The following is a 23,537-nucleotide window of genomic DNA, read 5'->3' as shown; positions in this document are numbered from 1 at the left end:
CTCACATAACCATATTTCCTAAATTAAAAATAAGGACTTTGGGTCTGGCAAAGTCTCTATGCTGCCTGTAGTATAACACAAGAAATTTAGAAATGCTAGCAATTGCCAGGTGCCAGTGGCTCATACCTATAACCCTAGCTATTTATGACGTTGACATCCGAGGATTCCAGTTCAAAACCCCAAGAGACTCTTATCTCTAATTTACCAGCAAAAAGCCAGAAAGTGAAGTTCTGGCTCACATGGTAGAGCACCAGCCTTGAGTGAAAAAGCTAAGGGACAGTGCCCAGGCCCTTAGTTCAGGTCCCAGTAGTGGCAGAAAAAAAAGAAAAAGAAATGCTAGAGCTTATGACCTATGTGCATGGTTTCCTAATTTTTGAACTTGGGTTGTCTCAGATAACCTATGAACACAAACCAGACTCTGGTTCCCCTGAAAAGCTGAGGAGTTCCTAGCTGATACAGTCTCCTCTGAAAGAGGACAATTCTGAGCTTTGTCTTTTCATCAAACATCAAATTCTCAATTTGTGCTTGGTGCTTCTCCAAAAGCAATCAATTAATTCTAATGAGAATTCAACACGGAGAGAAGAGTTCCAAACGGCCCTCATCAGCCAAGACTTAGTTTTACCATAGATATAGATCACTCCATCCTCTGAGGCTGGAAACTGCTCTTTTGTTTTGACTATGACTCAGTCAGTGCCTTAGCACTCAGAATCCAGGGAGTGTTCTCTCTGCATAGAGCTGGAAATTTTTCAGGTAAAGCATAAATTCATGGATGTAGCCAAGGATTGTGCAGGTAATAAAGGTGGGGGAGAGAAATAAAACTCTTTCAGAGACTCCATTCCCAAATTTTCCTAAAATCAGATTCTGACATATCTGGCAAATCTCTAGGGAAATCTGGTTGTGAAATGATAGACAGTCCCCTCCCTTCTGCCAGCAGGTAACACGCCCTTCCTGCCAATATGCATCTGCCTAATTGCTTGAGATGGAGTGCAAGCTGAATATTCATAATCTTCATGTTGTCACAAAAGCTGTATTTTTAAAATGCTTCCACTCAGTATTTAGAACCTTATTTTCTGTCCTTAAAAATATACATGGATTTTATTGGATCTACTGTAGATGAGGTTTCTGGCTAGCCAAAGACTAAATAGACCTGGTCTGCAGATCTCCAGAGAGGGGGAAAGAGGGATAGAAAGCACTGGAGTAAGAGTTACTGCAAAGCATAACAAGTTTGTTATCTGCAGATTGAATATGTCATACTCATCCATTGTACCCATTTGCTATGGTTTGAATGTAACCCCCCATCTCCCATTTATTGATGGTATTAGAAGGTGGAACCCCCAGGAACTAGTACATCAGGGACTCCCACACTAGGCACAAAAACCCCCATAATCCACATCTCTTTCAACTAAAGTAGAGACTAATTTGTCCCTCACAGAACAAAGGTTTAAAACACAGATGCTACTCCAGTTCCCTGCTGTACACATGTCAGTTCCTGCAACATCAGCAGATCAGAATGCCTGGGTTAATCCATCACTAATTGGATCCCTAAACATCCAGTAAGGTGATAGTATCACAAAATATAGCCAATTAATCATCAAATACATGGGGAAAGATTCATGTGAAGGTGATGATGATGATGATTATAATCCAGCTCTGATGTATGTAACATGTGTCCCTGATCTTTAATGTATTGCACTGAAATTAAACAAACATGCTAGATGTTTTTAAGTTGTGTTTTAGAAAACTTAAATAATACTTAATGAATATAATTACTACACTTTTTAATTAAAATGTTCTGTTTTCTTTGATAGGACTGGTAGTAGTTTTTCACTGGTGTTTACATCTAAAACATAATGTTGTCAGGTACCATTGTCACATGCCTATAATTCTAGCTACTTGGGAGGCTGGTATCAAGAGGAGAGAGCCAGCCCAAGCAAAACTTCTCAACCAATAAATAGCACACACAAGTCATTCTAAATACATGAGAGACTGAGATTGGGAAGATCACAGTTCCCAGTCATGCTGGGTAGGACAATACTAATGGAGACAGCTTCTCAATGGAAGAAGTCAGGTGAGATGACATGCATCTGTCATCTGAGCTATTGCAGGAAGTATTAGAATCACAATTCAAGCATGTGCTTTGGCAGAACTCGATCTCAAAAATAACCAATGGATAAGACACGTGGTTCAGAGATAGAATACCTGCTTAGCAATAATAAGGCCCTGATTCAAATCTCTGCCACCAAAAATGAGTTAATAAATAAGGAAGTCATCTATCAATTTGAATGTGTACTATATTAACAATGGCTTTGCATTGCTGTGATTAGTAAGTATAAGTCTAATTAGAAGCATGACTGGATAGTCTGATCATTCTTCATTCTGTGTGATTCTACTGATGACACGATGCTAACCAGGCCTGCACCTGGCTAGGGCTCAAGGTAAAGGTCCTGAAAGTAAGAACTTACAAGTCATATGACACAGTCTGGATCCCACACTGCTGGGAAAGGGGAGGGACAGTGGTGCCAAGCAATCTGTCTCCAGTCCTAGATACCTGGCAGCCTCTGTCAGCATAACATCAGTGAGGAGTCGTTTTAGGGTTGAGACCAACATGGGCTTCCAAAGCCCTGCTGGCCCCCACCAGAGCAGCAAACCTGAGCTGAGGGAGGGAGGGACAGCTCTTATGTATCACAATGTCACCTTGGAACCAGAACCCAGAGCTCTAATTCAGAGCTGTGGGATGGTTCTTGGGCTTTTCAAACCAAAAGCTCAAACTGACAACCCCCAAAAGGTCTGAGTTCCCTAGACAAAGTAAAAGAGGTAAGGAATGTAAGAAAGATTTCTACCCCAGGGAAGGACCCTCCCCAGTGACAGCTTGGCATTAACAGACTCAGCCATGCAGGGAAGTATAATTAGTTTCCAGCCCCTGGCTTCATTCCATCAGGCCCCTCACCCTGAGGGCTACACAATCTGGTGGCAATGAAAGGGAAAATAAAATCTCAGCTCTCCTAGCTCGACCCACCAGCTACAGCCCCAGGCCGTAGGCAAAAGGTGAGACAGTCATCTGTCTGCAGAGGTAAAAGAGAATGCAATAGTCATTTTTAAATGACATTTTCAATTTTTCCCCTATGTCTACTCTGCCCTCTTCCACCCTACTGCTTAAATGACTCTTTTCAAATTGGAAATACCAGGAAATAATAAGAAAAGAAAAATCGTAGTTGTGTGTGACTCACAGGCCATTGTATCCTGCCAGGTAGGGTATAAGGAAGCTAGTCTTCCTGTGTCCCTTAAGGATGGGGAAGGTGTAGGGGCCACCATAGAGCCTTCCAGGTCCACACTGGATCTATATCCACCTGATGAACAGGAAGCCCAGGCTTCTAGATCTCCAGCTGTCTCTTGGGCCATCTCTTATTAGATCATCCCTGAGGCAAGCAGGAGCCCCTATCAATGACTCTGACACTAATCTTTCCTCCTTACTACTGGCCTTCCCCCATCTTTTTCCTGAGGTGTAAGAGAAAGATCTAAGTGGCTACTGCCACCAAGGGAAATAGCCATCTGGGCCTATATGTAGAAAGTTGAGCTGGTGTCCTTCAAAGGAAAGCCACAGGCCGGTATTCCCTCAGCTCGAAGCCTGAAGAGGTCTTCATCCTTTCTTGGAAATGAAGATGTGCTTTCTCCTTTCTCTTGTCAGGTACGGTCACCTTATTCTCATCCCCCTCCTGTCTGGAGGTGAACATGTGCTTGCTGCCTCCTCTGTGGCATTTCTCTCTGCAGTTAGTACAGCTTTGTTTTCTCCCTTGAGTACCAACTAGATTGCCATAGTCTGAAAGTGACAGTGAGTGACAGCTTTATTAAAATGAAGACATGGAGGATCCCCTAAAGGCATTAGACATCTCTCTCCAGGTGGTTCCTGGAGGGTCTCTACAGGGAAACGCATTCCATTCAAATGAAACCATGAAATGGCAGGGTGAACCCTGGGTCACTATGGGAAAGAGCCCAGGAGCCTTAACTGTCCTTAGCCTTAACTAACCCAGGAGCAGAGCCTTGCCGGAGGTAGCCACCCACCCCAGGGAGATGAGAGCCAGCTTCTCAGTCTCCTAGCTTCTTTCTCTCATATAGCTTTGTAGGCAGAGATCTGGATGCAAATCCTGACGTCTCTGCTCCCTGAGAAGTTTAAGGCAAGCCCATTTATTTATTTATTCATTAGTCATTTAACAAACACTTAGCCTTACAATGTAGATGGAACGGTGTGAAACACTGGAAAATAGAAAAAGCAGGACCTACTCTTCATCCTCAAGAAATCTGCAGTCTAATAGGAAAAGCTAATTGATAGCTACAACATAGTACACTTTTCTCATCTGTAAAATGGGCCAATGAATCCATCCCCAGATTCATTTTAAGAATTAAATAATATGAAGTGGATGAAATTGCCTAATATGTAGTAGGGTAGTTTGGATCTCAAAAGGCCCATATGTTGAAGACTTTGTCTTCAGCCTATAGGATTATGGGAAGTGGTGGAACTACTGGGGGTGTGGTCTAATGAAAGAAGTTAAGTTATTGGGGGTGTGGCCTTCAAGGGGATATTGGAACCCAGTCATCTCTCTATTTTGCTCACTTCCTAGCTGCCAAGAAGTGAGCAGCTTTACTCCATCATAGGCTCCTACCTGATATGCTACCTTGCTGCCATAGGTCCAAAGCAAACAGCCAACTGTCCGTGTTGATCTCAAGTATGTGATAGGAGGCTAAGACACTGGTAAATGTCAACTTTCTCTCTTTGCCTCTCTCACATTTAAAATTTCTGCCCTCCTCTGTCAGAATCCCTACTCTGGCTTGAAGACTGGGACGAAATTGTTCCCAGGGACAGAGGCTGAACCACTAGGAGCTTTCATACACCACTTGTAACAAAGTCAGCTGAGGTCAACAGCATACCATATCCCCAAGACGGTCCCTGGTGGGTGCAGTGTGACCTCCCAGGGGCCTAGACCGGGTCTTTGAGGGAGAGGGGACTCCATCAAAGGAAGACTGAACACTGCTTATCCCTTCATCCCTTGAAGAAGCATGTGGCTTCATCTGAGATTCCACAGAGGACTGACTTTCCCGCTGCCGAAGTTACTCCTGAGGTTGAGAAGCATAACTGGATCTGCAGAGAAGCCATCTAGGTTTGCAAGTGGGACCACTAGATCTCCATCCTAGAGCCTGTAGGGCACAGTGGAGGGTCCTTGAAGTAATCAATCATTTGTGGTGGGTCTTGGATAGCTCAGCAAACAGTCTGAGCCTGAGGAGATGTGTTTCTTCCAGCTCTAGCAAGTTCCGATTCTAACTCACACTAGCCAGCCTTCATAATGGAGGGATGGCGAGGAAACCAAGAGAAGAGGGCTTCCCTTGCTTGCTAATGGAGGTGTGGCCTCATGGGGCTGCACAGCACAGATCTGTGACTTCCTCAGTGACAAAGGTGTAATAAGATGCTTCATTTCAGATTTGCAAAAATCAATGCAAGCTTTCTGCTTTTCTAAAAGGAATTATAAACTCAAAAATGCTATACCTCTTTTGCCAAAGACAACTGATTTGGGTTGAAAACCATTCTGAATTTATGATTGTTCGTTTGAGGTAAATAATTACTTTTATTATTTTGTTAAGGTAACTGTATTCCTATTATTTTTTTTTTTTTTTTTTTCCAGTCGTGGGGCCTGAACTCTGGGCCTGGGCGCTGTCCCTCAGCTCTTCAGCTCAAGGCTAGCACTCTACCACTTGAGCCACAGCGCCACTTCCGGCTTTTTTCTTTTTACTTATGTGGTGCTGAGGAATCAAACCCAGGGCCTCATGCATGCAAGGCAAGCGCTCTACCACTGAGCCACCTTCCCAGCCCCCTGTATTCCTATTAAAAAGTGACCAAAATAACCCCTCCCCAAACAATAAAGAAGTTTATTTATAGAAAGTTTCTCAATTTATTTCAATTCCTTCTATTTAAAAAGCAAAACCATTCTCTGCTATCACCAGAAAGGAATATTGTGTAAAAGGTCTTTAAATAGATAAGCACTTTTTTAAAAAAATGCAATGTAGTGTCCCAATGTGAAACTCCATCTACCCGTGAGTTGTAAAGAATGTGTATTAGAATTATACCGTATAAAAATGCAAGCTTTGTGCAGGGAGAAAAAGGAAAAGATTAAGGGAAATCTTCTTGACAATTGTCTTAAATCACATCTTCCTGGCTGCTCTTGAAATTGTAAGTCACAGCTTTGAGTTAAATCACATCGTCCCTGGGCTGATGGGTTTGCCACTTGGTTTGGGGGTCAAGGTGGAAGAAAACATGAGTCTTTCCTCAGAAGATAGTCCCACCCAGGGATTCACAGCCAGGGAGCTGAACACCTCTCATAATTCTCCTACCAGCTAAGTCTTCAAGCTCATCCCAGCGGAAGTGTCACCAGCGCTGGCTGGGGCCCCCTCAAATCTAACTTAGGACCATCTCAGGTTTGATCAGTCTGGGGGAGCCCTATCTAATTGCACAATAATGGGATCCAAATACAATATTCTTGGGAGAAGGGAGATTGAAGAAAGAGCATGGGTGGGATTGAGAAAAGCAGAGGAGAATGAAAGGGGTGACATTGACCAAAATGGAATGGAACTGATTTGTTGAATTGAGCTTATAACAGGGGCTTCACAAATGTCAGTTCTTTCTTCTTCCTTCCCTTTACACAAGTTCAGCCTATTTCTTTTCTTTTGTGCCAGTCCTTTGACTTGAACTCAGGGCCTCACACTCTCACTTGGCTTCCTTGCTGACAGTGCTCTTGAGCCACACCTCCAATCTGGCATTTGGTTGATTAATTGGAGATGGAGTCTCACAGACTTTTCTGCCTGGGCTGGCTTTGAACTGTGATCCTCAGATCTCAGCCTCCTGAGTAGCTAAGAGTACATGTATGAGCCACTAGAACCCAGCTGTTCAGGCTTATTTCTATAGCCCTTCCCCCTGGTTCCTTCCCAATTTTCCAGTCATATAAGAGTCTCCTCTATTATCTTTCCATAGGATTGCTCTTCTAATATATTACCCCAGGTTCTAGAAACACAAAAACTATACATCAAAAACACATAAATAAAAGAGCCTAGCCCTAGCTATAGACTTGGAAGTTCTATGTCAATACCGTTCATTTTCCACCCTAGATTCTTGTAGAAACCAAAACAAATCCAGTGATCCATCTGTTATTAAAATGTGATTTTCCACGTGGAAGATAATGAAATGTGTTAAGACAGCATTTTGAGCCCAAGAACTGGCAGGCAGGCCTGAACCTCCTCCTGTCCCCTCCCTTCCTCTGCAGCTCCTTCTCTTCCATCAGGGAAAAATGATGATTAATTAGACAGAGCCTGCCCCACTTGTTGAGCTCCTTTGAGACAAGAACCACTTAAACACCAAGCATTATCATCACAATAAAGAGAAAACAGAAAATTCATCTGCCTGGGGACACCAAGCAAGGTGCAGCTAACCACAGTGGTGATGGAAGATCAAAGCAGGTCTTCCACATGGCAAGCAGAAAATGTCATCCGCATAAACAGGAAGAGAGATCGGTTCTACAAAGGAAGAGAGTCACATCTGTAGCTCTCCAGTAAGATTTTTGCTTACTTTCAACTTTCCAGTGTATAACTTTGCAAGGTTACTAATACGGACTCCTACTGTTTTGGGCAAATAAACAGCTGCTGATGTTTGGGGCTTCAAACCACTTTATTAGAGCTTTCCTTTAAAGCAATTGTCTCTTCCTTTCCAAATCCTGAGAGGCACAGACAGCTAGAATCAGAGAGTACTAAGGAGAAAGAAAGAACAAAGGAGAAGAGGCAGCCTGTGTGGGCCGGAGGAACCAGGCCAGGGCTGTAGGGACCCTGGCTGTTTTCTCATAACTCCTCCACATAGCTCAGGTTCAAGAACAGAAAGGGGAGACACAGATGAAGCACTAGCAGAGGCTGTTGTGGCGGGATGGCGCCAAGAAACAAAATTCATCACTGAGAGAAGACTGGGGAGACCAGCTATCTAGGTTAACCTGGGCTTCCTTGGAGCCAGGATGTTCCATTTTATAACACTGTAAGGAACCAAGATCGGCTGGCCACTCTGGAAGGCATATGACTGTACCAACGCTCTGTAGGACACCAGCACCATGCATGGTCCACCAGAGTGATGAGTCACAAGTAGTGCCTGATGGTCACTGCTAGCCCCCTGCTTTTCCTACAAGGACAAATTCCTACACCCCCATAGTGATCTGCACTGATCCAAAGGAAAAGTTTTCCTCAACTTTGAAAAGCCTGTCCCTCTTCCCCACCCAGGCCTCCAAGTTTCTTGCAGACCCAAGGACAAGCCAAGTCATCTGCCTGGCTCCTTCTCTTGCTGATCCCCCCACTCAAACTGAGGCCTTGCAGCTTACCCTCAACCACATTCCTCTCTACATAAGTCTTCCTCTTCTGTCTTATTCTGTACACACCATAGATTCTAGATCTAGTTTCCCTTCCTGTTTTCATACACAGAAGCCCTCTGACTTTGAACAAACTCTAAGCATTATCATAAAATACTTGAGGCTGGGTAATATAGAAAGAAAAAATGTTTGTGGAAACTCCTTGTTTTGGAGGCTGAAAGTGGAAGATCAGCCAGCCTTTGAGATTCAGCCTCTGGGTGAGGGCCTCCAAGCTACATCACAGCTAGGCAGAAAACATACCTGTGGGAGGAGTGCTCGGTCGTGTGAGAAGACAAGCAAGAAAGCCAGGATCCAGGCCTACACTAATCCCGTCTAAGAACAGAGTCATCAGTGATCTATCTAGTCACTTCCCACCATCCCTCACTTTAAGAGCCCACCTCAACGCCATCCTGCTGGAGACCAAGCTTCTAGAAATGAGTCATGCATTCTTTAGCTCTGAATTGTCTCACCTCTAAAACCATACCTCACCATGTGGTAAGATGAAAAGAAATCATAAGCTCAAAAGAATCATTTGCCTAATCAGAAAAATAAAGTAATAAAGTCAACAGCACCTAGCCCAGTCTCTGACACACAGGAGTGGTTCTCTTCCTCCTTTCCTGCATACAACCAGTCTTCTTAAAAAGAAAAAATTCTTGCACAGAGGGATTGCAGTTACATGAGTAAGGTAATGAGTACATTTCTGGTTGAGCATTGTTACCCCCTCCTTTGTTTTCCTCCTACTATCCCTTCCTTCTCCCACCTTCCAGACTCCTCCCCTCCCAAAATTGTAAAGTTCATAGCCAACATAGTGTCTTGTGAATATCATTGTTGCAATGGGTTATCCTGTGTTCTTGTTTCAGCATTTTATTATTCTCCTTCCCCTCTCCAAATTAGATAAATGTATATACAAGATGCAGGGTATCAAAATAAAATACAGTGACAACAGGGGATATACCATAGGGGGAAGAACATACAAAAGAAACAAAAAATCACATAGTACATAAAAAAAACAACAACAACAAGGGATGTGTCCATATCTTGGGGTTCATTTCACTTATCATCATCTTATATGATCATATGTGCATAGCTTTTGAGCTTTTCTGCTCATCTAAGAAGATTATCCTATACATATACTAATTATTGCAAATGAGGGAAACCATGGAACCTATATTTCTTTGGGTCTGGCTTGCTTCACTTAGTATGATTTTTTCCAAGTCTTTCCATTTCCTAACAAATGGGGTGGTGTCATTCTTTCTGATGGAGGCATAGAATTCCATTGTACATATATAACCCATTTTCTTGATCCATTCATCTACTGAGGGATATCTGGGTTGGTTCCATATCTTACCTATGGTGAATAATGTTGCAATAAACATATTTGTGCTGGTAGCTTTTGTATGGCCTTGTAATGGTTTGGGTAAATGCCCAAAAGTGGGATTGCTGGGTCATAGGGGAGCATTATGTGGAGTCTTTTGAGGAACTTCCATACTGCTTTCCAGAGTGGTTGAACAAGATTACACTCCTACCAACAATGCAGTAGGGTTCCCTTCTGTCCACATCCCCTTCAGCATCTGTTATTAGAGTTCTTCATTATAGCCGTTCTAACTGGGGTGAGGTAGAATCTCAATGTTGTTTTAATTTGCATTTCTTTTATGGCCAGAGAAATTGAGCATTTCTTCATGGGTCTATTGGCCATTCTTATTTCCTCTTAAGTCGATAGCCCACTTATTAATGGGGCGGTTGTTTCTTTGAGAATTTGTTTTGGGGGGATTTAAATTTTTGGGGGGAGTCCAGTCATGGGGCCTGATCTCTGGGCCTGGGCGCTGTCTCTCAGCTCTTCAGCTCAAGGCTAGCACTCTACCACTTGAGCCACAGAGCCACTTCTGGCTTTTTTCTTTTTGCTTATGTGGTGCTGAGGAATCGAACCCAGGGCCTCATGCATGAAAAGCAAGCGCTCTACCACTGAGCCACCTTCCCAGCCCTTAATTTTTGAGTTTGATCAATCTTCTTTATATGCACATAGCTCTGAAAGATTCATCTAGGATTCTTATTTGTCACTGTAAAGCTTTCTTTAGTTTTCTCACTCTCATATTCATTGGTCCCAGTAATTTTGGTGCTGTTCCCCTAAATAAATTCCTACATGTTATAAGCATGATCAAGTTTCAAATCCTGAATTATATTTCCATTCCTCTAGGGGCATTAATGGCCTTAAACTCTTAAGTTCTCAGGGGCCAGAGATGTTTGAACAAGTTGGACTAGGGTAAAGCTAGTGACTAAGATGCAACTCTTAGCAATCATAATCTAAATGTGCCTGTCAGAGACTTGAACTTAAGGGGCTGGTAAAATGAGGGCATTCAGGCCATAGAGTTGGGCCCAAGGCTCCTCTTTAGATGTTGTTTTCCTCCATCATCAGGTAGAGTACAGATGCCACTTTTATGATCTTCCTTAACACCCTATTTTGTAAGCTCTTTTTGTATATATAAAGTAAACAGACTAAGTTTATTTGATAGTGAAAGGAAAGCCATGAAAGGAAAGTAGCCAGACACTCCAAAGCGAGAGACCTCAGAGAGGAGTCTAATGGAATCCTCTTGGAGGGTGATTATTACCACCTGCCAGATCCAGTCTCACGTTCTCTGTGGCTTCATGGAGGAAACTCTCAATATCTCAGTGTCGCTGATGTTTGGGAGTTTCAGCTAACACTATTAGCTTCATCTCCCAAAAATAAATGGTCAGAAACCAAAAGTTGAATGGCAGGTAGAGAAAGAGAGCCACATCCTCACTGGGGTGACTCATCTGGCAACCTATTTGTATCCACAATTATGTAGTCAGAAAGACCAGTAAAGCATTAGCACTTACACAGCCAGAGACCCTTTTGCTTAAAATCCCAGTTCACTGTACTCCACAGTGTCTACGGAGGGCACAGGGACCCAAAAAGATTCCAGAGCAGCCTTCTTCCCCAGCCATTGCCACAACCCACTGTGCTTTGGAACGGTTGGAAGGCAATTTGTCATTAATAATCATTTAAGTAGCAACACTTATAAATGATTAACTTTAACTCTATAAATTAAAAAGATTTCAAGGTTATCACATTCCCATGCATACTAATTTAGTAGCAATGTGTTGGGATGCTGGCACTGCCCTGGGCTGCATGCCCTGTGTGTCGAGGGCCTGTGTGCAAGGGAGGGGCACATCAAGAATCTATGCCCTCAGCACTGCACTGCAGAATGGAGCCACCTCTGATCCCCCAGGATAGGAGACAAAAATAGTCGAATGTCTGCCAGAACAGAGTCTGAACCCCCAGCTTTCCAGAGACATTTGAGATGAGTATAAGCTGCACGGCCCAACCTTTGGAGTGCCAACCAACAACCCTCAGCCACTCTTTCTCCCATTCCTGATTTCAATATCCCTCCAACATGTAGGGACAGCTCTCCTCTTTCCAGCTCTATGTAGAGCACAGTTCTCTCACTCCTCAAAGACGTCTTCTTGCCTAGTCACCGGAGTGTTTCTCAAGATGACCTTATATAGGACACCAGTGCCTATTAGATGATGCCTAAGTGCTGTTCTCCATGAGTCAGTGGGTCCATCCCTAACTCCTGAATAGAAACAGAGCCATGGAAGGTGGCAACAACCTCCAAAAACTTTTGATCCCAGAGCAAGGCAAAGAATGTCCATTCAGCTTTGCAAGTTAGGTGAAATCAGAAATCCTGTGAGATGGTAAAGCTGGGTGCAATGGATCATGTCTGTAATCCTAGCTACTTGGAAGTGCAGATTGGTGGATCACGGTCATGAGGCCAGCCAGATATAAACGTTCACAAGATTCCATCTCAACCAATGTCTAGGCACAGTGGTATCATGCCTATAATCCTAGCTACCTTGAAAGGCACAGAGATCAGAAGATTAAGGATCAAGGCTAGTGTGGATATAAAGTTCTGAACTATGGCACACTCCTGTTATCCCAGTGACAAAGGGAAGCACAAATAGGAAGATTATAATACAGGCTCACAAGAGTACAAAGAGCGACCAACACATATATTATAACATAATTATATGTGTTATAACACAACATATATAATCCACACCAATGGATTGGCTCAAGCAGTAGAATGCCCGCCTAGCAAGCACTAGGTTGAGTTTAATTCCAAGTACCTCAAAAAAGAGAAAGAAAGAACAAAATCCTGTGAGATGACAATGGAGATGCTTCATAACCTCGGAGGTGGCTCCGAATCCCATAAATATCGCTGGGAGAACAAAGCAGACTGGCCCGAGCGACTGGAGCTGACCTTCACAGCCCTCTGAGAGCACACTGTGGCTCTCCAACACTTTTCATTCTGAATTCTCCTTGAGCTTCTACACCAAGCTACTTATCAAGGGCAAATAACAATTTATGTCAAGTGAGTGGGAAAGAATGTGGAATTCATTTATTTTACAGCCTACACACTTCTAGCTAAAAATGAAAATTCTTCGGTTGGGGGGGAAGTTGTACTCCTTGGCAAGGTCCCTCTGTGCCATGAAGATGTGGTCTTGGGCTATTAACAGAAGCAATTAGGCCCAGCTCTTAATCCTGCTACTGAACTCCCTCAAAGTATCAGTCCCTAAGCTAAATGGAGGCGGGGGCTCATGCCAGTAATCCTAGTTACTGAGGGGGCTGAGATCTGAGAATCTCAGTTCAAAGCCAGCACAGGCAAGAACATCCATGAGATTCTTACCTCCAACAAACCAACAAAGAGCCAGAATTTGAGTCATGGCTAAGGTAGTAGAGTGCCATAACTAAGGGAAAACACCCAGGCCCTGAGTTCAAGCCCCAGTATTCATACACACACACACACACACACACACACACACACACAGAGTACCATCCTCTGTTAGTGGTAGAAATGTAGATATGTGTAAATGTATATGCCATAGCTCCTTCCAAAGGGCAAATAGCTTTACTTTTTTTTTCTTTTGGTCAGTTGTGGGGGCTTGAACTCAAGGCCTGAGCATTGTCCCTGAGCTTTTTTGCTCAGGCTAGGCACTCTACCACTTTGAGCTACAGTGCCACTTCTAGTTTCCTGGTGGTTAATTGGAGATTAGAGTCTCATGAACTTTCTTTCCCTGGCTGGCTTTGAACCCCAATCCTTAGATTGCAGCCTCGAGTAATTAGGATTACAGGTGTGAGCCACCAGTGCCTTGCTTAGTTTAGCTCTTAGATACCAACCTTTCCTTGGATCAACTCCAAGCACTGGGCCAATGTCAAGAGTCTGCTCTTCACAAGCCTTATCTCCTGAAGACTAGATGAGAATTCCAGCCAGTTTAAGGTGGCATCCTAAAGCTATAGTACAGGGGGCTGAGAAATAGCCACCTTGGGACATTTCTGATTGTTAGGCCCAGACATAACTTGTATTGTGATAAACAAGCTGCTACGATAAAACCAGAGTACATTAATATGCACATAATCTGCCTAATAAACTTTCAAGAAACAAAATGCAGCTAATAACCCATTTCTCCCACTGTTGGGATGATCTTGACTCAGTGAAGGAAGATAATGGATTTAGAAATTAGTCATATAATGTAATACATTATTAATCATGGTATTCAGGAGGGTAAATAGATGTTATTGGAATGCCACCCAGAAATTCAATTTCCTCTTAGATTTGTTTACACTCTTGAATTCTTTATGCCACTGCCATCCCTTACCAAAATGTAATGGTCTGATCTTTTCTTCCCTGTATGAAGAATGATTTTTAACCTTTCTTAGAAAGAAGCAGAGCCTTTTGAAAAATGAGATATTTTACAGAACTCCAAATAGTAAAACACATGAAAGGGTTGCTGCCTTGGCTGGGGTGGGGGGCTGGGAGAAGAAGGGCCAAGGAGACTCGTAGGGCCTTTTATTTCTCAGTCCCCACAAACCTTCAAGAAGGTTGAGCTCCTGTGGACACAGTTTGAAAAACACTACCTTAAGACTTCTATTTAAAACAAATATTATGTATATGATACATAATCTAAGCATACTGTCTATCTTTCTTTGTGGGGAGTCGGGGTAGGGGTGGTTTCTGGGCCTTGAACCAGAGCCTAGGTAGTATTCCTGGGCCATTTTACTAAAAGCTGGAGCTCTACCACTTGAGCCACAGTTCTACTTCCACCTTTTGGTGATTAATTGCAGATAAGAGTCTCAAAGATGTTCCTTCTCCAGGTTGGCTTCAAACTATGATCCTCAGATGATAGCCTCCTGAGTGGAAAAGATCATAGGTGTAAGTCACCACTACCCAGCGTTTATCATTATTAATTAATTTACTAAAGTAAGATTCACAAATAAAGAACACTGGCCATCTAAGAGAACAACAATTCTCCCAGATGAAAACCAACAGGGCAGGTAGTATAGGAAGCAAGTCATATCTAGAATAACCTAAGAGTACAGGTGGAAAGGCTGGTGATCTCATTTCCCAGAAAACACTGAATAATAATACCTAAATCTATTATTTCTTTGTTGCTTTGTATGTCCCTCCCCCATGGTATAACCCCTGCTTTCACTGTATTTGATATCGGTATAATTTGTGGAGGGGATGGGGAAAAACAAATTGTTTAAATAGGGATACAGGTGGACCCGTTGCAATAATGAGATGTACAAGTTGTTATGTTGAAAACGAACTTTACAACTTTGGTGGGGTGGGGGGAGGATTGGGGGGGGGAGGCTGGAATGGGGGGGCGGGGGAAGGGTGGGAAGGGATGGGAAGGGGAAACAAAGGAGGAGGCTACAATGCTTGATAAGAAATGTACTCATTTTCTTGCCCATGGAATTGTAACCCCTCTGTTCAGTATTTTCACAATAATAAAAAAAATTTAAAAAAAAATAATACCCAAACCTGCCAGTGCCTATGCAGGAAAGCTTGCCTTTAGAAAAAGTTTTTTACATTCTTTGGTCAATAGTAACCTCATTTCTGGAAATAAACCCTAAAAATAACTCTAAAGAAAAAAAACAGGAACAGATATCCATTTCTGCTCCAATTATAAGAGCAAAACAAATGTCCATTATAGGGAAGTGGTCAAATGAACAATGGTATACTAGTGATGGAATACTATGCAGTCATTTAAAATACAATACATGTTCTCTTAAAAGATCTTCCACTCACCTCTGCAGGTTCAACATGCTTTCTATTTCTTCTGCAAAATAAACTCCATGATGTTTTTGCCCTCTGTGGCTTTTCTCTCTGCCACCCTGTTCACATCTCCTTCTAACTATAGGGCTTCCACCATCTTCTGGGTCTATCCCAAACGTGTTTATTACTGCTTGTAATTTTCACTACACCTAATTAAATAGTATGTAAACTGGGGAAATCTGACTAGTAATAAGATCAGAAAGGTTGTTCCTAAGAAAATAAATTTAAAAGCTTTATACAAGGTAGTAACTTCACAAAAGCAGTCAAATGACATGTCAGCAAAATCACTGCAGAAGATGAAAACAAAAATCATACACATGGAAGCTTTTCCACTGAGATTGTTCGCAATTTCAAAGAGAGGTGAAATCAAAGTTCATGGATAGGACATTCTGGGTGTGGTTTGTACAGGAAGAAAGGAAAGCAAGGGGCAGGGCCACCACAAACACAGAGCTTTGGACTGACATCAAGAGACAAAAGGCTGAGAAAAACAAACATGGCAAGTTCTCTCTTGTATGTGCAGAATCTAGTCCTTAAAAATGAATGACAGGAATGTAAAACAGCTTCTCTTTGAGGAACAGGCTCCAGCAGAGGAGAAAGGAGGAGCAAGAAGAGAGAATGTAAGGGTGAATTCAGCTGAAGTACTCTGCTTGAATGTGTGAGGGTAGGACAAACTACAGTACTTTGTAAATGGTACTGTACTGTTCCTGAAGCAATTTGAACATATTGCTTCAAGAAGCAGGGAGAGTGCTTGTCTTGCGTGCATGAGGCCCTGGGTTCGATTCCTCAGCACTACATAAGCAGAAAAAGCTGGAAGTGGTGCTGTGGCTCAAGTGGTAGAGCACTAGCCTTGAGCTGAAGAGCTGAGGGACAGCGTCCAGGCTCAGAGTTCAGGCCCCCACCACTGACCAAAAAAAAAAAAAAAAAAGAGAGTAAGGGATAGAAGGGATGAATTTTGTCAAGTTGCATTGTATGCATGTATGGAGATATCACAATGTAATGCCCTGTACAACTAATATATGTAGTAAAAAAATGGGAAAAAAGATGGGCCATGGGATGCATATTTTTGAATAAGACTGGAAGTATTTCATGCATGCATGCATGTAAGATTTTGTGTGATCTTCCTCCTTGGCCAGTCTTTCAGCTAACTAACTCGAAATCCAACCATGTTGAACAACATGGGTTCTATTGCCCTTAGGAAACAAGTCCAGAACAGTAAGGCAAAGAGTGGCTCATGAGTATCCCCAGTAACCTCCTGCCCTCCCCAGTGCAGGGTCTGGCATGTGTGAGGTCCCCCTGACACAAATGTAGAACCAATCAAGTATGTAGCAAACATGAAATACAATGCTTCTAACAGAAAGGGCAGAACATAAAATTTTATGTCAATGGTGACCTCACCTATGGAGGGAAGTGAGATGAGCTGGAAGCGCTCAACATTGCAAATTGTTGCCAAATCGTTTTGGTTGGTCATGGGACTTGAACTCTAGGCTTGGGCGCTGTCCCTGCGCTCTTCAGCTCAAGGCGAGCACTCTACCGCTTGAGCCACAGTGCCACTTCCGGTTTTCTAGTGGTTATTGGAGAAAAGAGTCTCACGGACTTTCCTACCCGGGCTGGCTTTGAACCGTGATCCTCAGATCTCAGCTTCTTGAGTAGCTAGGATTACAGGCGTGAACTGCCAGCGCCCAGCTATAGTACTCTTCTATTTAAAACAAATATTTTTTTTAAAAAAACATTGGCACATTATTTGACAGACTCAGAAAGATACCAATCAAGAAAAGAAGAAATGCCTTTGTTTGTCTTGACTCTCCAAACAAAAATGAATGGGCATTTCTCTTTTCCACATTCTCTTAACACTCAGGCTTCTTTCAGCCCTTCACTATCTCAAGCAAGATCTAAAGTCCTGGATTTCAACCTGTGCTAAGACTTACTTGTGCTTCCAGATCATCAAGATACTTGATTTCAAAATCTGAAGTTATCCAGCTTGTCATTTCACATCGACTTGTTAAAAAAAAAAATCTCAAAAATACAATTTGCATTCCCAAGAGATTCCCCAATGCCATCTAATTAAATCATTCAATCAGAAAACAAATTAAAATGAAATATCACTGCAATCCCCAAGAGGAAAACAAACTTTCAGCGATGACTAGAACAGATCTCTAGGGTGATGCTCCAAAGCCTCTTCTAATTGCAAGTCCTATTGAATGCCCTGCCGAGCATTCTGTGACATTTGCAGCTTCCGGGACAGCTTTCCTTCCAAATGGTTGGGGGGGGGGGGGGGGGGGAAACAATGGAGCCTGAGCAACACTCTAAAGCAAAACAGATCCTTTGGAGAATGGCAACACTTTCATTATAGCTAATTGGTGCGCTGGGCATTAGCCCCGTTGCTCATTCATTCATCCACTATCCATCTGGTATCTATTCTCTGTATAGACACACCAGGATCTGTCCTGAGTGGTCACAAGCATTAGGTAAGTGAATGTGGCCTCTGCCTTCCTCATGGAACCAGACAACATCCAGAGCAGTTGGAGTTTATCAATGGACAATATCTCCAAACAGAAAGGGTACTGAGGTCACCCCTCTGCTATCCTCCGAGGCCTTACCCTCACCATCTCAATGATACTCCTCCCCTGTGACCAGCTAGCCTTCTTGGGAGACAGTATCATATGTGACTAGGAACAGTCTCTAATACAGGAAGTCTGGCAGATGCTAATCTAATCTTCAGAATGGAGACTCAAACCAAACCTCTTTTCTTTATACAGTAAAAGAAGTAATAATAATAATTGGGTGTGGTAGTGCATGCCCATAATCCCAGAACTCAGAAGGCAGACAGAGGCAGGAGGCCATACCAGGATACACAGTAAGCCTTGTCTCTCTCTCTCTCTTTCACACACACACACACAGACACACACACACACACACACACACTCTCAAGCTGAATTCCAGGACAAGTCAAATATCCCCTCCAAGCCTTGGTTACCAAATCTGTAAGATGGAGCAAGTATCACCTGGCACATAAGATTGTGAGGAGTAACTCAGTCAGTATACGCATAGCTCTTAGAATAGGACTTGGCACATAGTAGGTGCTGTGTGACTTTCTGCTCATTATCCCATAGTCAGCAGTCAACTCAGAAGAACTAAATGGATTTTCTAAAGGCACTACTAACTAGCAAACACTTGACTGTTACTTCTGACAATGTAGTGACAATGGATGCACAAGACTTGGCCCATGTTGTCAAGTTCTGGAGTCACATCTTATCATCCTTTCCCATCCTTTCCTCTGCCCTCACCTGAGATCTAAACCATGTGGGAACCCTGGAGGGAGCTATCAGTCATTGCTATACCATCACTACACAACCAGCCAACAACCCTTGTCTTCCGTCTGCCTCCTATCTAGTCTTTTCTAAGCCCTTATTCCACCCTCCCCTGCCCCTCCCCTCCACACACACACACACACACACACACACACACACACACACACACACACACACATATACTGTGTGTCATAGCTTTTGTCTTTTTATCCTGAACTTCAATTCTTTCTGATATTCAATCTGTGCAATTCCATTGCATGTATGTGAGAGAACTGGACCAACACATGCTTTAAGGATACTGTTATCTTTTTTACCCATCTCCCCCAATTCTGTCAGGTATACTTGAGAGTACTGAATAGCACGTACGGTTTCATGGGAGAAAAATTCAAAAAGGTTCTTTTCTTCTACAACATTGTGCTGGTTTTCACACAGAGCCTTATAAACCCTTTGACCTGGTCCACATTCAACATGATAGGGATGGCTCTGTGCTGAGCTCACAGGCTCCTGATGTCCCCTCAGGGCCTCCACAAACACAGCCCTGCTCACCTCCTCCCTAACCATATAGAAAAGCACAAGGAAGGGGTTGGGAAGTTGGCTCAGTGGAAGAGTGCTTGCCTTGCATCCATGAGGCCCTGGGTTCGATTCCTCAGTACCACATAAGCAGAAAAAAGACAGAAGTGGCGCTGTGGCTCAAGTGGTAGGGCACTAGCCTTGAGCTGAGGGACAGCGCCCAGGTCCAGAGTTCAGCCCCCACAACCGACAAAATATAAATAAATAATAAATAAATAAAAATAATAAATAACAAAAAGAGAAAAAGAAAAGCACAAGGGAATCCCACAGACACACAAATAAGTGAATGAAAAACCTCTCAAAATCAGTGGGCAAACTGAAAATGCCCATGCCACACAGGACCCTGTGTCTTCCAGTGAACACTGGGAAAAGCCAAGAGGGGTCTGTGTACTTCTGGTGCTGATGAATTGTCAACCCAGGTCCAAGGGGGTGGTAAATGACAAGAAATAGCAGCAACAGGCACTCACTGAGAGACCATGTGACATGCCAAACCCCATACCTGATTGACAAGCAGGAGCAGGTTTGAGGCAAAAGCTGCCAGGATCCTACTTCTGGGCAAAGTATTAACGCCATGGCTTGTGTTTAACTCATTGATCAGGAAGTACAATGGGTAGAGACGCCAATACTCACTCTCCTGAACCTGGCCAGGCCTTCCAGGGAAGGAACTACTCTGGCTGCAGGAGGAAGCAGGCCAGATGCGGACAGAGTGGGTCCCTTCTGTGGCAAGGACAGCAAGTGTGAGGACTGAAATCCAGACACCCCCAAGTAAACAAAAAAAAGCACCTGCTGGCAGTCTTTGCTGGGGTGAGTGTTGCCTGTCTTACCGGTGAACTAGGCTTAGCCCTGAGCCTAAGAGAAGATCACGTGCCCAGTAGATAGTAAGGGGGTCTGGAGACGATGGAGGAGAAGGGAGGAGTGTGTGTGTGTGTGTGTGTGTGTGTGTGTGTGTCTGTGTGTGTCTGTGTCTGTGTGTCTGTGTCTGTGTCTGTGTGTCTGTGTGTCAGTGTGTACCCAGCTCCAGTGCCCATAACTCCCTTCCTTCCTCTGACACCTCACACCTCCTCTTACCCTGTAGCCTCATGAAAGCGCCCCAAATCCCAATCCTTCTAGGGAGCTCTTGTTGGCCCGGAGACACCCACCCCAGAGCAGCACTGAACTCCAGGCCCAACCCCTTGGATCCCTCTGCTCCTCCCAGACCATTCCCTGGCTTTGGGAGTGGAGCTACTAGAGGGATCGGGGTTCACCCGTTCCGGGTCCCACCCGCGCGGCTCCCCTGGCGGGTTCTCTGGTCCTGGGCGGAGGCGCCACCGCAGTGGACCGCCTAGCTCCAGCGCCTCCTCCCGGGTTTGACACCTGCTCCTAGGAGGGCCTGGATGAGTAGAACGTGGTGATGAGGATACCTACCAATTTACACACCCCGCCTCAGCAAATTGCCCCCTGGCTTTGCACCGCCCCCCCCCAAACGTACACAGTTCAAGCCCAGCCAGGCTGGAGGGCTGGGGCTGGAGCGATACAATCTTCCTAGCCGGGCTGGTCCCGCAGCTTGCAGGTCCTAAGCGCCAACGGCTAGGGTCGCGCGGGCAGCCCTCTCGTCGCTCGCTCATCGTGGGCACAGGAGCCCTTTCAGCCTCGCTTTTTCTCTTGTATACACACAAACATCTTATACGCACGCATACCCATTCCAAGCTGGACTCAGGTGCGATTCCGAGCGCCCGCGCGAGCAAGCAGCCCCCGGAGTTGCACACGCACATTGGGACACGTGCGCAGCGCGCCCCCATAGCGACAGCGAGCAGCACAGCCCGGCGTGCGTGCAGCCCCACGCACACACGTGTGCCCCGGGGAAGCGCGCAGGGCCGCAGGCACGGAGGGTCCCGCACACAGACTAGAGGGGACCCCAGAGCTCCCCGCCAACCACCACCCAACCACCGCGGCGGCGGCGGCGGCGGCGGAGCCGGGCTGTCTGGTGTGGAGCTGCGGGAGCGCTGCGCACTAGCCCCAGCGCACCCCGCGCAGAGCTGCTGGGCACTCCCGACCCCAGGTGGGCGGCCCGAGTTTCCCGGAGCGCCCGTACCTTGGATGTGCTGCTTGATGACATTCTCCAGGTGGTCCAAACGCTCAATAATCTTCAGAGTGTCCCCTTTGTCTTCCTCCAGCTTCTTGTCGGGCGCCGGCTCCTGCCCCCGCACATACACGCTGGCGATGTAGTTGGTGACCCAGCCCACGTAGAGCAAGCATATGATGTTGGTCATGCCGCTCAGGATCACGCAAGTGGACACCAAAGTTTTGGTCTTCCTGGTGCACACCATTCTGGGCTCTCTTCTCCATATAGAGCTCCGGGGCCCCCCTCCTCGTTGTGCGCCCCGGACTCACCGGCGCTCACACACACACACGCACACACACACACTTTCTCTGTCTTACACACACACACACACACACACACACACCCTTTGCACGCCTGGGCCGCTGGGTACCCCAGCGCCCGAGTCCAGAGCTTCTCCAAAGCCGGGTCTATTGGCTATGGAGCCGCCGTGCCCAAGTTTGCAGCTCCGCCGCTGGCCACCCGGACCGCGAACACTTGACAAAGAAAATGAGGTGGATTTTCTTTCTTTTTTTTTTTTTCTTTTCCAATTAAAAAAAAAATCCCTAAGGGCTTCCCAGAACGGTCACGGGTGGCCGGGAGGCGTGCGCCCCGATACGCACGTCTGGGAAACTTTGCCACTGCCTGGATCGCCGGCCGCGCCGCTTCCCATCACCAGGCGCCGGCTGCCTGGGCGATCCGACCCGCCCGCGCTGCCAGGAGGACGGCGGCAGCGGCGGCGGGTAGAGCCGCGGAGCAGCGCGGCCCGGCCCCCTACGAGAGACAAGCGCCGCCACCAATCGCGCTCCGGCTCCGGAGAGGGGCCGGTGCTGGGCGGCCGCCGACCAACGAGGACAGCGCGTGGGGGCGGAGACCGGTCCCGCAGCCCCACCTGCCCGCCGCCCTAGCTCCCGCCTCCAGGGACGCGCCTGAGCCTCCACCCGCGCCCGCACAGGCTGCCCCAGACCCGGCTCCCAGCGGCGACAGCGCGCCGCCAGGCCGGGCCTCTAGGGGAAGTCCGTCTCTTGCTCTGGTCCAGGAAGCTGGTTTCCTGGAGGTTGCGCGGCTGGCCCATCTCCCCCGCCCCCCCCCCACCCCCCCACACCTGCTCTAGCCACAGGCATCTCACTCTGACCCCACCCCCCAGAAGACCAACTCCACCCTTTTACCATTGCCAGCCAGTAGAGAGACCAACACCTATGTGTCCAGGCCTTCCTTGGCCTCACATTGGTTTCTTCTCTGCCCTCTGCCTTCTTTTTTGCTGGCCTCGCTGTCACCAGATTTGGCAAATGTCAGAGGAGCCAAGCCTCCTGGGAATCTCTTCCAAGCAGCATTGGTGACTTAATAGACGTATGGGATCGTCTATCTGGTCATCTCTCTGTCCCCACCCTCCAAGGTTTTGCCTATCTAGTTCCCAGAGCAAGCCATCTTCTGCCGTGTTCTCGGTTGTCTCTCACGTGGACCAGGTTCATTCCAAGTGCACAGGGACACAGCACAGGAACGAACTGCGCGGTCCCTACACGTGTTGTTTGTCCCGCGTAATGGGGGTAATGGGCTGTGTTGAAGAGGGCAGTGACAGACAGCACAGGGCTGCGCTTCTTACTGCAGCAAGTGAGTCTCCATGTCTCCCTTCAACGCAACCACTTCCCAGCGTCTGAACAGAATTATTTAAACAAAGACTTTAAAACACAGATTTCCTGACTCTCATCTCCAAATTGCATTTTTTTTTTACCTGATGGGAAAGCGGCCTGCGGGTATATTCCCTTAGGCGCTGACACTCCAACCAGTGATAATCAGGGGTTCCCTCAAGTGAAGTCTTCCAGGATTTAGCAGAGAGAGAGAGGAGGAAAAGAGGGAAGGGAGAGGGAGGAGGGAGGAAGGTACACACACACACACACACACACACACACACACACACACAGAGGGGAGGGAAAAAGTCAAATAAGGGACCATTTTTGGCCTGTTCATCCAAGGATCCCTTCACCAGGGCTTTGCTGACAAAAACTCCCAAGTAGAAGCAACA

General features: G+C 45.6%; 1 protein-coding gene across 1 annotated transcript in view; it reads right to left on the bottom strand.

The window, feature by feature from the left end:
• Galnt18 (polypeptide N-acetylgalactosaminyltransferase 18) overlaps nucleotides 1–22,250 on the bottom strand; it is a 319,444-nt gene extending 297,194 nt beyond the window's left edge. Inside the window, exon 1 of the mRNA XM_042691681.1 lies at nucleotides 21,509–22,250. Within this exon, the coding sequence (XP_042547615.1) occupies nucleotides 21,509–21,743 (235 nt within the window). The 5' untranslated portion in view covers nucleotides 21,744–22,250. The remainder of the gene's footprint in view (nucleotides 1–21,508) is intronic.
• Between the last annotated feature and the right edge of the window lie 1,287 nt (nucleotides 22,251–23,537).

This window comes from Dipodomys spectabilis, unplaced genomic scaffold, assembly GCF_019054845.1.
Source record: "Dipodomys spectabilis isolate Male_0828 unplaced genomic scaffold, ASM1905484v1 ptg000145l, whole genome shotgun sequence".
NCBI classification, from domain to species: Eukaryota; Metazoa; Chordata; class Mammalia; order Rodentia; family Heteromyidae; genus Dipodomys; species Dipodomys spectabilis.
The sequence above is the reverse complement of the archived record's forward strand: the minus strand, read 5'-3'. Positions and strand labels throughout refer to the sequence as shown.